At 44.0% G+C, this 17623-nt stretch overlaps 1 protein-coding gene, 1 long non-coding RNA gene and 1 pseudogene across 2 annotated transcripts; 1 reads left to right on the forward strand and 2 right to left on the reverse strand.

The window, feature by feature from the left end:
* On the forward strand, window positions 1–119 carry LOC133504309 (5S ribosomal RNA; annotated as a pseudogene).
* Window positions 120–826: 707 nt separating this feature from the next.
* heyl (hes related family bHLH transcription factor with YRPW motif like) lies at window positions 827–5202 on the reverse strand. Its single transcript, XM_061825867.1, has 5 exons — window positions 4768–5202; window positions 3055–3121; window positions 2349–2432; window positions 1821–1902; window positions 827–1726 (listed from the first exon to the last, which is right to left on the reverse strand). Exons 1-5 carry the CDS (start codon window positions 4842–4844, stop codon window positions 1074–1076), a joined length of 963 nt encoding a protein of 320 aa, XP_061681851.1. The 5' UTR covers window positions 4845–5202; the 3' UTR covers window positions 827–1073.
* A 6311-nt stretch (window positions 5203–11513) lies between these two features.
* On the reverse strand, window positions 11514–12121 carry LOC133502753 (uncharacterized). Its single transcript, XR_009796111.1, has 3 exons — window positions 12034–12121; window positions 11741–11904; window positions 11514–11651 (listed from the first exon to the last, which is right to left on the reverse strand). It is a non-coding gene; the product is annotated as an uncharacterized LOC133502753 (long non-coding RNA).
* Between the last annotated feature and the right edge of the window lie 5502 nt (window positions 12122–17623).

Here is a 17623-nt window from a genome sequence, read left to right on the forward strand (position 1 = left end):
TCTTACGGCCATGCTACCCTGAGAACGCCCGATCTCGTCAGATCTGGGAAGCTAAGCGGGTTTGGCCCTGGTTAGTACTTGTTTGGGAGACCGCCTGGGAATACTAGGTGCTGTAAGATTCTCTCCCCCGGCTAAAATGCAGAGGGGTTGCGTCAGGAAGCGCATCCGGCATAAAACTGTGCCAAACAAATGTGCGTTCATCTGAGATGATACGCTGTGGCAACCCCTAACGGGACAAGCCAAAAGGAAAAGAAAAAGAGGAAGAATTAAGGCCCGTTTTGCTCATCAAAGTTGGTCGTAACGAGGTTTGCTGGACATTAATCGAGTGCCTGCCAGCAAGCCCTGTGAGGGTGAATTGCTAACCGCTAACACTTTAATTGACAACGACCAGTACTGCAAATATGAAAGCGCTGGGAAGATTGGATTGATATGGGAGTATATAGAGCCTGAAGCAATTTTAGAATTTTGATAAATTACTGCTGCTAATGCTGGTGTTTAAGCTAACAGAGAAGGCCTTCCTAGCCCTGATCATCCACCAATGATTACTGGTTGTCCGCCCACTCTCCCGTCATGATAAACTGTAGGTCATGTATTCCCGAGTTGATGGGAATATTTGGGCCATACAGCAAAAGAATTATGATACGACGAGGATCCCAACACGGTCCCGGTGGCGATGATAAAATACACAACCAAAATGGAAAGGCACTTCGCTTTTATGGAGATTTTTTTTGTCCCAAAACATTCTTTGCCACAAGCAATCTTCTCATGTAGAATCGATTTGGAAACTAATACAAATATCACAGCTGAGAAATCATTGCTCCGTGTTAAAACATACACATATGGCTCTGGTGGACAGCGGTCAATTGGATAATCCAAATCGGCCATTTGCACACAAATGTCTTCTTTGTTCCTCGACACTTTTAGTTTGTGATTATCAGAAACATTCAGTCGGATATGGCTTGTAGAGTCATTTAAAAAAACAGACAGTCCTTAAATGTTCATTATTTGCTTGCATCATTTACAAGGGAAGTTAGTATCCCTCGTCTAGTTCTTTCGGGTTTACAAAAAGGTCCTCAAAAAGCTCCAATTTCAGTCGCCCATCCTTGGGCTGACTTGGCTGATCCACTCAAGACCCTATGTTGGATCGCGGAAGAAGCCAGAGGTGCAAACGGTCTGAAAGACGCGAGGGGTGGTCCGGTGGTTGGAGAGGAAGAGGAAGGGGCGGGAGGAAGAGGCGAGTTTCTGGAAGTGCTGCGAGGGGACGCCTGCGTCGGCCTGTGTGGACCCGACGATGGGGACCCCGCTGGGGATGGCAGCCTGTGAACTGTCGCCAGGGCATTGGGGGCAAGGAGGGGCGGCAACCCCCGCTGGCAGCCGGCCAGCGGCGCGAGGCGGAGGGTTGCGGCCGGCGGGTAACTCCCCATCAAGGCGAGTTCCCTCCGTCCGGTGGGGAACGGCGGTGAGGACGAGGCCGGCAGGGAGGCGGACATCTGGGGGAAGGACATCCAGGGCCAAGGAGGGAAGGGCAAAGCGGAGGTTGGGTGCGACTGAAGAATCAATGGGTCCAGCTCACTTGCACAGTGGGAGAGATGGGTGACCAGGCGTGCCCCGATCGGGTCCGGGGTCTCTCCTTCCAGGGAGCTGAGGTACCGCACCACCTCTCCAACGCATTCCCTGAAGCCCAGAGTCCTGTAATCCACTGCCAAAGCCCTCGCGTCAAAGTAACCTGGAACAAAGTGGGTGAAAATTCGCAAAAAGATGAGATTTTCTCAAGAATTTGTTTGATTTGACCACATTTTACTTTATCTTACTTATCTTACCTTTCCCTCCCATAGCATGAAGAAGTTTGAGGTGGTCGACAGTCATTTGCAGAATCTCGGCTTTCTCCAACTTCGAAGAGCCCTGAACCGGAGAGAAATCCGCCTTTTTTTCAAGGTCAAAAGACTCGAGACCTCCACCAAAGATTTTTGTACCAAATAATGTAACATTTTGACGAAAATATGATCAAGTCTAACATCTTTCTGAATCGAATCTGGTTCTGCAAATAAGATATTTTGTCAGCAAATGACAACATAGTCTTGATGAGTTTTGAACGACATTTTAGTATCGGAACATGTAAGACTTCAACTATGTTGAGCTGCCGTTGCTTCCAAATGCAAATTTGAATCAGATCACGACCGAATGTGTTCTGACGTTGCAGCACCACATACACCTGGCTGAAATATTTGAAGATCCTTTTGGTCTTTTATAAAAGATAAGGATTCTCACCAAAACTGATGGAACTACAAATGAAAATGTATACTACGGGATTTTACTCAAACAGGGAACCATCTGGTAGGCGTTGTCACCTGTTTCTCAAAAGCGCTTGGCACCAGCCTTCTTAGCTCCGAGAGGCTGTGGTTGATTCGGTCCCTGCGCCTCTTCTCAATGATCTATTGGGGAGTGGAAGAGAATTTAGGTTATAACAGCAATTTACATAACTATTTTTTAAGACACTTTGCCCCAAAAAAATCCGCACCAATGGTACAAAATGAAATTTCTATTCACACGAAATTGTTCAGCAGACCAAAACAACTCAAATGTGTGACGCCTTTTAAACAATCAGGAACATACACATGTAGCAAAGACTCTCCAGAACAACCCAGACCAAACTAAGCTCATCCCCGACATGCAACTTTTGACTTTCAGTCGTAGTGTATCACTCCGAAAATCTTCCTTGAAGCGACTGTACTACTTTCCTTTCAAAATGGACTTTGGTGCCGTCTTGTCGCATCTTAAGGCATTTTAGAAAGTATCGAAAAATAATGAACAGCTGAATTATTCAGCAAATAACAGAGGTGAAATTAGCCACCCCCCCCCAAAAAAAAAAAAAAAATGACACATTAGCAAATTGTGAACTAGCATTACGGCCTAACTATAAACAAGAGCTTTGTAGTCATGGGTGATCTAAAACAGAGTTGGCATATGGAAAGCAGGTCAAAGATCTTAGCAAAATATTATTATTTTCTTTAAAGATACGGGTGTTCAACCACATCAAAACTTCAATGCACTCACCCCTCTTCTCTTCTTTCGGGCCAGAATCTGTGATGCACTGCCAGGGGACATGGAGCCGGTGACTGGGCTGTATAAGTCAGCAGCGTACATGATAAGTCTACATATTGTCTTCATTACCATTCTTTAATATAGCGCAGAGGCAGAATGAAACATCAAATCCCGTGTTTTGACCAGGGGTGATTTAGGATTACACGCTGTTCTGCTTTCCATTTGGACGAACAGAAGGTGATTTTTACGGCCCGGAGGCCGAGCGGAAGCTCTCACGGGCCGCAGTCCGAGTTGGTTCCACCCAGCCAATGTTTGTTTGCGAACGGACCCGCGAGAGGGAGCGCCGACATTGTCCCTTTTGTGTTTTTATTAGATTTTAACACTGCCAATCGAGTGGTGTGTTTCTGTTTAGGGATGCCGTTTGATGGCTCCCACTTGAAAGGGGACGTCACGCCGAAATTCAATTGACCCGGCCGGGCCGCCTTTCATGTCACGTACTGCCTCGCCGAGGCCCTGTGACGTCGTCGCGATCCCTGTGAGTGCAAACACGTGCTGACAAATAAGCGGGAATCGGTTTGTCCTTGACAACCCAACATTTGTGTCGCCTGCAGACTGCGATTCCTTCTGAAACTGTTTTTGAGAGCCCACCCCATCGCCCACCCGCCCACGGATTCGACCTTTGGTTGAATGCTTTAAACCTAACGTCTTTTGAAAGCTACAAATGGCGACAATTCCCACAGTGTGTAAAGCGACTTCACCTACTGTAAATTCAACATTTCAGGCACGAGTTCAGGAAGTTTCTCCTCTCGTGGAAATGATTTATTTTTTCATTTGAGCTTAGTCTGCACTTGGACTTTTTCTCCACCCTGTTCCACCTGGAGTTTGACTCGTAATACAGACACTTGGTTGGGGACATCGACGCGATACAATCACATTCAATACAACAGCAGTACTCCAAATTCTGCCTTTTAAAAGTAATTGTTTTTTGAGTCAGTGCAATACAACGCCCTGGTATATTCTTGTGGTGACAATTTGCAGTTTCGTGCAAACGAACGACATTGCGTGCTTTTAGTAAAAAGTATCTTTGTAAAAACTACTTTGCAGCCGTTGTGTTGGATCTCATTACAATGTGTGAGTGAATGCTTCTTTTCATGAAAATAATTCATGATAAAATAACATTTACTCTATATTACTCACACAATGTGGATTACACATTTGAAAAAATTAAAGATCAAAATATCTAGCTCTAAGTGACAAATAAACACGTCTTACGTTACTTATTCATGGAAATTAATAATATTTCATCCTCAAATCAAATCTAGGTTTTTGCTTTTGTATTCACAACTATACGTTTATATATATATATATATATATATATATATATATATATATATATATATATACCACTGTCAAGTTTGTCCTTGTTTTTTCTTTATATTTTTACTTAAATCGAAAGTTGTTGATATTAGTTAAAGTGTGGAATTAATTAAAATTAATGTCTAAATCAACAGACCTTACAAATTTTATTTTTTTAAACAAACTGTTGCATTCTCTATTACAATATTTACATTGTTAATGGTATTGATTTTTATCACATAACAGCATTGTTACGTTATTTAATGATTTATTTATCTTGCCTACCCAATATAAATTTCACATACAGCACATTTCCTTTACCTCCCCCCCCCCCACCCCCGTGTCAGGTGTGCGGCGGGGGATGCTCACCAGTAGCCGTCCTCTTGTCCCACATCGATCAGCTCGTCCGTGTCCGACTCGGAGCTGAAGTCGTGAGGTCTCTTCATCTCGCTGGCCCTAAGAGGTCGACGGACGGCGGATGCTCTTCTTGCTGTGCTCGCTGGTGGCGAAAAGCCACGCTGATTTTTTTTTTTTTTTTTTTTTTTTCTGCTTTTGGACCGTGGACTGTGTGTCCCCGTTGCTTATAAGAAGCCTTCTGCTTGTGTAAGTCTTGCTTCCACCCGTCTGTCTTCCCTCCTCTTCTGCTCGACTAGTAGCGGCGGTGGCACTTGCTCGACCCCCGAGGGCCCATGACAAAGTGTTGAGAATTCCCAAGCTTCTACTCGTTTCCCTCTGGCATGTCCTCTCGCTGTCAGAGCCACCCAGTGACAACGTTTGGCAGTTGAAGGAGAGTTGCCAGTTTTGGCTTCATCCCTCTCACCCCCCCCCAACACGGTCGCCTCCTCTTCATGTCCCTCCTCCCACCCTTTAATCTGCCCTTCCCCGGCTTGTCACCCCCCCCCCTCTATCCTTCCAGCCCTCCTCTCAGTCACCCTCTGTCAATTAGCCTGCAGTCTCATCCTGCTCTCCTTCCTTCCTTCTTTCTTCCCATGCTCCTTTAATTGTGTGCTCATGTAGAACAATGGCCGTACTAATTTGTGGCAGAGAGGTGAGGAGTGTGGGAATGATGGACCACGATGGACTCCACATCCACTTGTCTGGGCGCAACCCTGCATGCATGTTTTGGTCATAGGTGAGGAAAAAACAAAAGATGAAGGCATCTTTGATTGATTATTCTTCTCATCTAGCCTCTCAACAGCCTCTTCTGTAAATCAAACTCCCATCATTGACACCAACGTTGTGTACTGTATCAGGGAGTGCAAATACTTATTTTCTTCACTGTAGCTTTTATGGAAGGTTTCACTGTGGCGATGTGAGGTGCAAAAGTGCTTTTACAAAAATAGGAAAACACGACTGAGTTCGTCGCACAACAACGATTGTTGCTGATTTAAGTCTGTAGCGTAAAACTGCCACAAAAAAAAGTTAATTCGCAGGCTGTTGCTTTAAATATTACTTATGGGTAAAAAAACATTTTTTTTTTCCTTTCTTGAAGATTGCTCAGGAGCAACCTACGATAAAGCCAAGTTAAAGGTTAAACTTTTTCCTTCAAGGACAAGATATAGGAATTGAAAATAATTTAGGAACGGCAATTCTTTTTTTTTAATTATTTATTTTTTCCACACTTTTATATACAAACAGAGAAAGGGAGAACGAAAGAAAAAAATACAATCAATTTACATTCATTAACAGTGGTATAATAACACCTTTATAAATGACAGAAGAGGAGGGTTTCTCTCATCTCCAATTATCTGATCTCGTAGGTCATCCTCAACCAAATCCATACCCGTAAGAGAGCAAAGAAACTAACCTTAAAGGGAAAACAATAACAATAATTATAGTAGTCAGAAAAAGGAAGCAAAATGATACCACCTCAAAGCACCTTACAAAAAATGTTCCAAAAACTATGTACAATGATTTACATATTCACTTCAAGGTAAAAAAAAAATTTAGGTTTCAAAATTTCTTGGTATTGGAACCCTTGGGCGATACCTGTTATGATAACAAGACAAGATGCAATACTTATGAGTTAAAAAAAACAAAACCAAAAAAAAAAACGGAGATTCTATTCTCGAAACTCGATCCGATTCCTCATCAGTGCTCTCACACTGTAGATTCCCATTGGGTGAACACATGTTCAAGTCTCATCCCTATTTATGTTTTCTGTTCCATTCATCCATTTTTCTGAGCCGCTTATCCTCACAGGGGTCGCAAGAGTCCTGGAGCCTATCCCAGCTGTCATCGGGCAGGGGGCGGGTTACACCCTGAACTGGTAGCCAGCCAATCGCGGCTTAAGTACCGAAGTATTCAAGTAATTTTCATTGTGAATTATGGACAGTAGAATTTTGAAAAACTGGCACAACCGATTAGGCTGACAATTTTTGAACGTCAGAAGTTTTTTTTTTATGCCGGCATAATCATCACCACCAATCAGTTTTGGAGCCAGTGGCATCAAACAGTTCTCTGAAATTGGGCCATGAATGGGTAACAGTTGATCCTTCTTCCCTGAATCTGTTTTGCGTCATTGTTGTAAATGATCCGCTGGTTCACATTCCACGTTATAAGTCCCCCAGGATTCGTCTTTTAGCTACGCTGTCATCATCCACGGCGGTTGCGGAAAAGCAACGGGTGGAGATGGAACTTTCCAAAAACTAATTCTTAAGTAAGGTGTATCGGCCTACATCTGAAATCTTCACTTAAAGGGGAAATCCAGCGGTTTGCATGAACAATGTATCCAATAGGTCATGTAATATATACTCTCTCTTGACAATGTGATCCGCTCTCCTTTAATAGTGTTTTGAGAATATTTTTTATTGACAATTACGAATTTTCAAGGGCACTGCCATTTTTGTGAGTCACGTGACATACTTGGGCGGATGAGATGTGTAAAGTGCCGCACCAAATGCTGGATTAAGTTGTGCCCAGCACTGATTTCTCAGATTTATCCTCATCTGATGAAGAAATAGCAGTATTGGTTGATCAGGAAGACGGAGGAATACTTCCATACCGATTTGAACCTGTGGCTGTAAATAATGTTGAATGTTTGGATGGTTCTTCAGGCGGAATGACGCTGGAGTCTGACGAGCGAGCACCAGTGGCGGGCAGTTAGCCGAGCTTCGGCGGCGGAGGCCTTTATCTGAGCTTTCGCTTGCATTCTCCACCGGTCACCGAAGCTCGGCTAACGGCCTCCGCCGGACGCCGAAGCTCGGCTAACGGCCTCCGCCGGACACCGACGTTCGGCTAATGGGCTCCGCTGGACGCCGAAGCCTGGCTCGCGGCCTGCCGCCGGAGCACATGCGTCAGACTCCACGTCATTCTGCCTGAAGAACCATCCGCGGCTGTCGGCCCGGAGCTCCGGGGGCCTATGTTTACGCACTTATGTCTCGTGCGTAGGCTTCCAAGAATTCAGACTCTGGCGTCATTGCGCCCGAAGAACCCTCCAAATATTAAACATTATTTACAGCCACAGGTTCAAATCTGTATGGAAGTATTCCTCCGTCTTCTCGATCAACCGATACTACTATGTCTTCATCAGATGAGGATGAATCTGAGAAATCAGCGCTGGGCACAGTTTAATCCAGCCTTTGGTGTGGCACCTTACACGTCACATCCGCGCACGTAAGACACGTGATTCGCGAAAAGGCAGCGCCCCTGAAAATTCGTAATTGTCGATAAAAATCTTCTCAAAACACTATTAAATGAGAGAGGATTCAACATCACATTGTCAAAATAGAGTACATATTACATGACCTATTGGATACAATGTCCATGCAAAGCACTGGACTTCCCCTTTAAGTAGAGGAACAAGGTATTTGTACTTAGTTACTTCCCTCCACTAAAGATAAGAACCCAGGTGGCAAGTGTCAAAGCAAAGCAACATGGCCGATAAGAGGTCCCGCACAGTGAGGGTCAAGAGCGCTATCGGCCCAGTGAGTGTCCGAACATCTGGCTTCTTCACCGGACAGGTTAGCACTCTTTATGCACGCGCACACTCGCAGATACGCACGCACACGCGCTCAGCGCCGTCCATTCATTCACACATGCGACACTCAGTCGTCGGTTCCACAGCCACCGTGGGAAGATTGCTGGTGCAGATTGCCATGGAAACACGGGAGCCAGGCGCCGTGTGTGTGTGTGTGTGTGTGTGTGTGTGTGTGTGTCAAAAGAGTGAGGCTAAGTGGCATGCCCCCTTCGACACAATGCCCAGCTGAGTGTGTTTCTTCCTGCTTGGCAGACTGGAAGGGTGTGTTCATTTAAACACACGACAACGATTGTGTGCAAGATGTTGGATTTGCGCTTGTTTTGGTGCTTTGCTCCGTCTAAATTCTTTCTCTCCTTCGATCATATCCCCTTTTTTTTTTCCTGCTTCATTGGAACACCAGGACACTTTTATGAATGAGGACACAAAATACAATAAAAAATGAAAAGACTGACAAAAAAAAGTTGTAGAATTCCATGAATAGTAAAAAAAAAAAAAAAAAAAAACAACTATATTATAGTGTTATTACAGTTTGTGGCTTAGGCTTGTTTTCCACGCAAGCATATCAGCTACAGACTGGAAATAATATTACAAAAAGATGAATCTGACCAAAATGATCAAAAAAGATGGGGGCAGTTAAACATGAAACATAAATATAGTCATAAAGATTTAAGCAGCAATTTCAGCAGAAAATCAATTGTAATGTGAGGGGAAAAAAACGTTGCAATATCGGGTGAATAAGGTCACAATATTACAAGAATATGTCATATTGTGAGAAAAATGTAAGTAAGTCCATGAATACATTTGAAAGAGAAACAAATGTAGTCATCATATTATGATGGAAAAGGTTTGACGAAAGATGCAGCGTTGTTGCGGGAAGATCTCATTCATTTTTTTCTCTCGATTAAAATTGGAACCTTGCCCCTGAAAAAAAAAAAAAGCACGCATGTTTGCAGAATGTACATTCTGGTTTTACTTATGTTTCTAAGATGGCCACACTTGCTTGTTCCACAGTGACGCAACTGCCATGAAAATCGTGCCTGGGGACAGAAGTAATTAAGAAGATGAATGAAGAAACTAAATGAGTTAAATATGAGAATAACTTCATCGTGTGGAGATCGGGGTGGTGAAGGCAGACATGAGAGAGCGCGAGAGAGATCTGAGCGCTGATGAGATGGAATTCTGCAAGATTCTTGCCAGTCTTGATCCGCTATTTTGAGTCCTCGCTCCGCCACATCCCTCCAAACCACAACAAGGCGCCGTCCCCTCGTTGAAATTAACAGGCTCATACTTTTGCAATTTTCACTCACGCACAACCGTTCATCCTTCACACGAACATGGACGGGATTTAGAAGGGGGGGAAAAAAGTCACAGCCGCAATTATCACTTTTCGTGCGTGGCCCCTTTGCAACTTCAAAAATGTTCAAATATACCATAGATGGCAAAAGCGCTCAGATTCTGTACTTATAGTAAATAGAAGTAGAGATGAATCTGTATTTGTTTTTTTAAAAAACTTTTGTAGATGTAGAAATATTGATTCAACACTTACTGAAGTAAAATTTTAAAACAAGACTGTTGAATGCTTTTGAGTACAAAAGTAATCAGTCAAGATCGCAACAGCGGTTGACTTTAGCCGTCTTTTATTTACATTTTTTTAATGTCATCGTCTCCACAGGTAGAAAAAAGTTACATACCTGTTTAGACAACATCAGAATTCGAAAGTACAAATATCAGTTTCAAATATAAAAATGAGTAAAATATTTACAACTAAAGTACAGGGATGCCTGAAAACTACAATGGAAGCGTAATTTAAAGTGACCCCACTGCCCTTCAGGTTTCACAACTACTACTCTGTACTTCAGGGGTGCTCAATGCGTCGATCGCGATCGGGACGGGGTGCCAATTAAAAAAAAAAAATGCAAATTGAAAGTATAACCTATTTGATTCAATGAGTGAGGGATGACTGCTTGTTACATCCAATGGCGGAATTCACATACGTACTGGAAAAAATGAAACAAAGAAGTCACTGGTTTCTTTTAGGCAGCACACGGAACTTTCTCTAACAATGACCGCTGCTCCGCCACACTTTCTTTTTCCTAGTTTACCTTGCACCCGTACCCCGTCCCTGCTCTTAAAGAGGTACACTCATAATTACAAACGTTACAGAACTAACGCAGCCCATCAATGTGTTTTATAATGACAGCATCCACCATCGGTGCTTGAGTTAGCAACACAGTCTGGGCAACGTAGAGCAAAGATGAGCTGGACGTGCTGCTTATGTTTACTTTTGATATTAATGGGGAAAGTTAAAAGAGAAATGCTGTTGTTTTAAGATGCAATTACTGTCGGAGTTTGTGATTAATCGAAAAAAAAGTTGGTGAACTCGATGAGATTTTCTCTTTTCCGAGTGGGAAAGGTCTGGTCTGAAGCCCAAGTAGAACGTGCAGGATGAAATGGTGTGAAATTTTAAAATTTCACCTTGGCACAGCCTGATCCAGGATGGAAGCACATACAATACAGTGCACAAAAAGCTAATTCTTTATTTTAAATATAGGAGGCAAAATAACATTAACCTGAAAACGGTTTGGGGAGCATCATCCGCAAGAGGCTGGCTGCTTGAAAAGTAGGTCTTGGGGTCAAAAAGTCTGGGCACCCCTGCTGTACTCAAACGCAGCTCCAAACAAAAAACAAACTGTTAGCAGTTTTAAACATCTTCTGGTCAACTTTGTCCCATTTGGTTTCTCAAAAAGCACATTTGAATTGTAACTCAATTTCTATTATTTGTTGAGATTCAAAGTTGAGGCAATTAACTTGAGTCGATCTAAATATAAAGCTGAATTATGGTCTGATTGAATTTCGTTTTATTACTAAGGCATAATGAGCAACAGATGGCTTCAATCACCAACACTGAGTGACAAAATTTAAACATCAAAGAATATCTTATCTCACACTGCATTCTTTTGTAAACATTTATGCTGGAAACTAAAATGTTCTCGCAAACAATCACCGCCTCATTTCCTTAATTGGATCAACAAGTTTCCAGCATATCTTTTATATTACTGATGGTGAAGCGCTGATAATTAAGCTCAGCTGGTCATCCAGTCATCATACCACACTGAACTGAGAAAGTGGTCTGTGCCCGTCATTGGCATCGGGCGTTCCCGGCGAGTCGCTCGGGGCCGGCATGGGAACTGGGCACCAGAGTGGCTCGGCAATGTCCAAACTGGATCCGTGAGGGAATGGATGTGTCTTGTCTAGACAGCTCCTTGATTCACTCCTATAAGGGTCACGCCATTGATCCATCTGTTTTCGCTGTTCAGTTGTGCAGACTGTACCGGAAGTTCGATTCCAGCGGCTGAAACGAACCTTTTGAGAGAAGGCGACGCTCGTCTCCAGTGTGACGGCGAGCTGTCAGTCATGGGTGCAGAAGGCCAGCAAGTCATGGGTCAGTCCGCTTGTCACGGTGTGAGACAAGAGAAAAAGTCCTCCCTCCTCATCCGGCTCCCCCCGCGCAAAGATAAATAGAGAGGCTAAAAGGCGGCGAGGAGACGCAGAAAGGAGCTTTTGTGGCTTCTGAGTGGGGTCTCTTTCATGGCCGTTCCCACAGCATTGAGCGTGATGACATTCACAATGTTTCGCGCGCACACACACACACTTACTGATGGGACTGCGGTGACTTTCGCTGGTGCCGGGCCCCAGACGAGATGGCGAGAGCCCGAGGAGCCACAGGCAGCCATTGTGCTGTCGCCGCGGAAACCAGTCTCTTTATGTCAGACATGTTTTTCTGTTTGTTTTCTTTTTTTATGGCTTTAATGTGGGCAAGGGCGAATGTTTCCCCTCTCACCCCACCCCCCTTGACTGATCTGCGTTATTTCCCCCCCACTAGCTATATGCCCCCCCCCTCCTCCGCTGTCACCAATCCATCCGCATTTGTTTTCCACGTCGTCTCGCTCACGTTGTCCTTCTTTGTTCTTATTGGGGATCAACATTTGCTCAGACAGTTTGTCATGAGTTTGCCGCGGCGTCGCGGCCTGTCCCCTCACTCTGATCTTCAACTTTACGCGGCAACCTCCAAAGTCGAACGCGATCTGAGCGAGAAGCTGTTTCTTCTACTTCCAAGTTCTTATTTTTCCCATAGGAAATCACGTCCAGTGAATTAATTAGCTCCAGGCTCAAACTATCACCCCCCCCCAAAAAAAAAAAAAACCTTCTACTAACAATGCAGGCAATGAAATGGATGATTTTTTAGTATGTTATTAATGAAAAAATGGCAGCCGGTGTGGACCAGTCCGTTTTTTTCACCACAAAACATTATTTTGACGTATATGGCTTTTTGCAACTCCTGCCATGGAAATCCTCTCGATGGATTTGTTTTCGACAAGAAGCAGGAAGTGACGTACAGGGCAGTAGCGCACTCAAGTGGACTCATCTGTTTCTATTAGGTTGACTTGTGAGAAGGTAGCTCTTAGTTCCTTCTTGTTAGCCAAAATGCCGGCTCACTGCATTGCTGGCTATTGTTCGAACACTCGGGAGGATGGATTCATTCTTCATACTTTTCAAAAAAGACCCGGTTCGTCCTGAAAAATGGATTGCACGGGTGCAAAGGACGAGAGCTTTGTGGGTTGCAAATGACAGGTAGGTGTGTATACAGATACTAAAAAAAAAACAATAGTTGGGGGGAAGACCCTTTCAGAACGTAACAAAAGATCCACATCCGTAAGTAAGAGGTGCTAAATGTGTCGATGTGCCCGTCGGTGCCGTGTCCGCCGATCACGGCTCCGGCCGGGGTGGCTCATCTATGCCAGGCAGAGGTAGTTTGGCCGTGATCCGCATATCATCTAAATATGGCTCAAAACGATTGAGTAATATTGCTCCAGTCACTTCACTCAATTGTGAGATGTTCTCTTCTATGAAAAGAGCTTCTGTGTCCCATAGTAGGTGGGAGGACGAGCCGCTGGCCGGGCTGGCTCATACATACTGTCTGGGAGTCTGTTGTTAGTTAGAAGTGATCCGCATATCATCTAAATATGGCTCAAAACGGTAGGGTAATATTGCCCCGGTCACTTCACTCGGTTGTGAGATGTTTTCTTCTTCGAAAAGAGCTTCCGTGTCTGAAGGGGACTGTCCCACAGTAGGGGCCACAGCGTGTTTTAAATGGTGAATGTGCGGGGTGACGTCAATGCAGTCAATCTGGTGACCACTTGGATGTCAAATGACATTTCCGCAACTTTGCGCATGGATGACGCGCTCTCCGCTCATATTTATTTTTCCGTATAGACATTGAAGTGAATAATGTTATGTGTCTTTTTCATTTCAATATCTATTTTAGAATGTTTATAGGGACGGATGACACTTGGGCTTTAAGCAAGCGCCACAATTTCATGCTTGTTGTTAGCTACTACGTGCGACTATTATAGCCTACATAAACACAATAAACGACTAAATAAACTGGTTTCATAAAGCAAAATCACTGTTGGAGAGACAACTGTGGGGCTGTATTTGCAACTTTGAGGGCTGTGGCCAATAGTAATGGACGGTTCGTCATTCGTGTAAACTTCCGGATGCGGGTTATGGTCTTTGTCTCGTTTTTTGTTGTTATTTTTGTCATTGTTCAAATGTTCTATTTGTGTGTTTAATTGTTTTCAACCGTTCAACAAGCGGCTGAAACAGGTTAAGCTCGCTCAACACAAATTTGCTCTTGCAAAGCAAAAAAAAAAAAAAAAAAGAATGAAATAAGCAATGGCTCCTAACTTGAATTGGAGGAATTTTTTTTCTCCACCAAATTGGAGTTGAACTTTACCAATTTTGGGGTGTTCCGCTTTGAAGGTCCCACTGTACGTCATGTGCTTTTGCTTCCTGGCACAGATAAAAAAAAAATAATAATCTGAAGTTCTGCCTTTCCCACGCCATTCCCATATTAAGCTGATTACTATCGTAAAATCACAGGGACATGCTGGGGAACATATAAAAGAATCTGGTTATGATTCTGTCCACACACAAAAAAAAAGGAGATGCCCAAAAGTCTTTTAGTGAGCGAAATTGAAAAAGCAGACGGTTTCTATTTTTAAGTGCGTGAAGAATGCCGCTCAGTGCCATGTCTCAAAGGCACGCCTGCCCGTAATCACTTCATTGTGACTTGCACATCACATACGAGATTAAATCGTTTATGGGCCACACAGAACAAAGAAAATGCGATAAATGAAAACAAGTGTGATTAATTGAACGACTATGCTATTTTACAACCCGGCTGACATAAAAAAAACTGAAAGATGACTCTTATTTTTATTTTTTTTAAACATAGTGGACTGCATGGACGGACTGAAGGGAAAGTCCACAGTAATTGTCAGGAATGTGTCCAAAATACACATTTGCGCAGAGGTTTGTTGGATGCCACGGGGAGGCGGGCGCGCCCTTGTTTTACATCATCCCCGACACCTTGGGGTGCAGCTCTCTCTGACAGTCTCTCGGTATCGCAAATCCCTCTTATAACGGAACACCTCCGATTATCAGGGAGGCATCCATCCACACGTCGCCCTGCGTGGCATCTCAGAGGACCAGCCGTAAGCTCAGGAAAAAAAAAAAAAAAAAAACTCATCTGAAAAAAAAAAAATGCCATCGCAGAACTGCATTCCTGGGACATTTTTAGCTTTCCCAGAAGAGATTACACCGAGTGTTCAGGAAGTGGGATATTAATCATCAATATCAAATACAGGGAACACATATTTGTTCTTAATGATAATTTTAAGGTGGGGGAAAAATAGAAGATAGAATCAAAGCCTTCATTGATCAATATAACTCATTTAGTTTTGCCGCTCATGCTCCAAATATCATCAATGCTATTTTAATTGAGTTGTATAACAACGTATTGGTTCATTATAACTGTAATTTTTGCTGCTTTGCTGAAATATGAATGATCATAATTGCAATTGTTAGAAGCGTTTGAATACTTTTTCAAATATGTGAAACTGATGTCCAATAACTAATATTGTATACCTTAGTTGAAGTTATTGTTTACCATAATTGTTTATGTTCATTTGTGCTATTTCACTCATTCAATACGTTATTCATCCATCTATTTTCTTAGCCGCTTATCCTCACAGGTGTTGTGGGGAGTGCTGGAGCCTATCCCAGGTGCAGGAGGTGGGATACACCCCAAACTGGTCGCCAGCCAATCGCAGGACACATAGAGACAAACAGTCGCACTCACAATCACACCAAGGGGCAATTTAAAGTGTCCAGTTCATGTTGCATGTTTTTGGGATGGAGAGGAAACCGGAGTGCCCGGAGGAAACCCACGCAGGCACGGGAAGAACATGCAAACGCCGCACAGCCGGGGCCGGGATCGAAACCGGGTCCTCAGAACTGTGAGGCCGACGCTTTACCAGATGAGTCACCGTGCCGCACACGTTATTCAAATGTACATTTATTCTCCATTTCCCTGTTGTTTTGCTAGCATATGAATAAATTAAGCTGTTGCCCCTGCACATTGAATTTATGACATAATGTAACTGTGACATTTTCTTTGGTTATGTCGGTCATTGTACATTAAATGTAAACTGGACCAGCAAAAAGAAAGCATCTCCAGATGTTTGGGGTTTTTGCATTTTTACAAGAAAACAATTTATTTGTTTTTCAGAATAGAGTCAAATTTTCCCAAAGTTTTCGTCGTAAGCGCTAAGATTGGCCATTGAAGTCGGACTCAAGTCGAGTCACATGAATCAAGTTCTCCGAGTCTGCCCACTGCGCTAATTTTAAGACCGCGTTCCATCGCTATAGCGTCGATACTCGGATAAGCGACATCAAGGGGCCAAAACAGACGAATCTTGGTGAATGGCAACACGTGTGCTGCGAAACCAGCGCGACACAATCTTCCTCTCACGTACCACAAACACAGAGTCAGTGTTGCGCTCAGACATGAGCTACGATTGAGGTCAGCGTCTGAGGGCTCTCGGCTAACTGCTTTTAGCACAAGCCGGCCTTTGATCGTCGCAACCCGCCTGTGGCAAAGACATCACTTTTCCGGGGCCCTTACGCTCCCCGGAAGTTTGCGGTGTGGGAAGGCTCCGCGGCGCTAAATATACAATAATAAAAAGGCTGGCAGATTTATTTCAGTCGTGAATTCTTTTTGTCCTCACCAGCCGGAGCCGAAGGGAGCGTGAGAGGCGCGGGGCCGACCGTCTCACAACATGAAATGATAATTACAGAGGGAAGGAGAGAGGAGAGTGCTGTCTCTTCAATAAAGAGGGGCGCCTGCTGTATTAGACTCACAGTGATTGCCCACGAGAGATAAAAGGACAATACGCACCACATGCCTTTTGCTCATTGGCCAAAAAAACACAATTACACGGGGGGAAATACAGCCACAGAGGCCAATCTTTTACTTTTTGTGTGTGTGTATGTGTGTGTGCTGCTGCACCAATCCACCGCACTCCACTCTGGGCTTTTTGATCCCCGTTTGAGGGTCCTCGTCGCCGAGCCTAGTTCGGAATTCCAGAGATTCTGGGATAATTCAAACGTTTCAACGCACATACTTGCCCCCCCACAAGGGGAGACGGCTCTAGGAATGGAAAATACCGCCGCGGTCCCCTCCATTGTCCCGAGTCTTTAATCAGGCTCCCAGTGAGCCTTGCGCTGCCACCGTGGTGCGTTGTCTCAGCCTGGGAAAATGCAGGCCCGAGTTCCTCGTCAGACCACAAGCGGCGACGGGGGTGCCGCTGCAGGCCCTCAGCGCCAGACTGCGGCTGCCCCTTTGCGGCCGACGCGCACAATGTGCCGACACAAAGCGGACATGACGGCGGTTTACTTTGTAGACAACACGGGCCCCACGAGCTAAGCAAATCGCAAACACGGTCTTTTTCTCGCCCCGAGGAGGTCGCTCGGTGCAGCAGTGAAACATTTCAACAAATGATCAATTCATTTATTTCTTGATATGCGCAGTAAAGCAAAAAAATTGACATACAGTGTTGTATTAAGTTTGGGTCGCAAGGAGGAGCTCAACTTCTTTTCTGGCTCTCGAGCTGAAAATTTTTGGGAAACCCTTAATTACAGCAAGATTGCTATTAGTTGTAATTTAGTGTTGACATTCAAAATCATAGTGTTTTATGGGTTATGGGCTTTCATAAAAAGAGAGTAGGCATACACGCTGGACGACTTCAACGTGGTTTTCCTACAGCATTGGAAAATGTGATGTCGAGAGCTGCGGGTCAAGATGTGTGGATGTGGCAAGAAATAAATGAGTAATATTTAATG

Source organism: Syngnathoides biaculeatus, chromosome 1 (assembly GCF_019802595.1).
Source record: "Syngnathoides biaculeatus isolate LvHL_M chromosome 1, ASM1980259v1, whole genome shotgun sequence".
Classification (NCBI taxonomy): Eukaryota; Metazoa; Chordata; class Actinopteri; order Syngnathiformes; family Syngnathidae; genus Syngnathoides; species Syngnathoides biaculeatus.

Bases quoted from the DNA above. Each gene is read 5' to 3' on its own strand.
- heyl (XM_061825867.1), bottom strand. From the start codon at position 4,844: ATGAAGAGACCTCACGACTTCAGCTCCGAGTCGGACACGGACGAGCTG. The intron at 2,433-3,054 runs GTGAGTGCATTG...ACTCCCCAATAG, and splicing joins CCCGAAAGAAGAGAAGAGGG to ATCATTGAGAAGAGGCGCAG. The intron at 1,903-2,348 runs GTGACAACGCCT...TCTCCGGTTCAG, and splicing joins CAAGCGCTTTTGAGAAACAG to GGCTCTTCGAAGTTGGAGAA.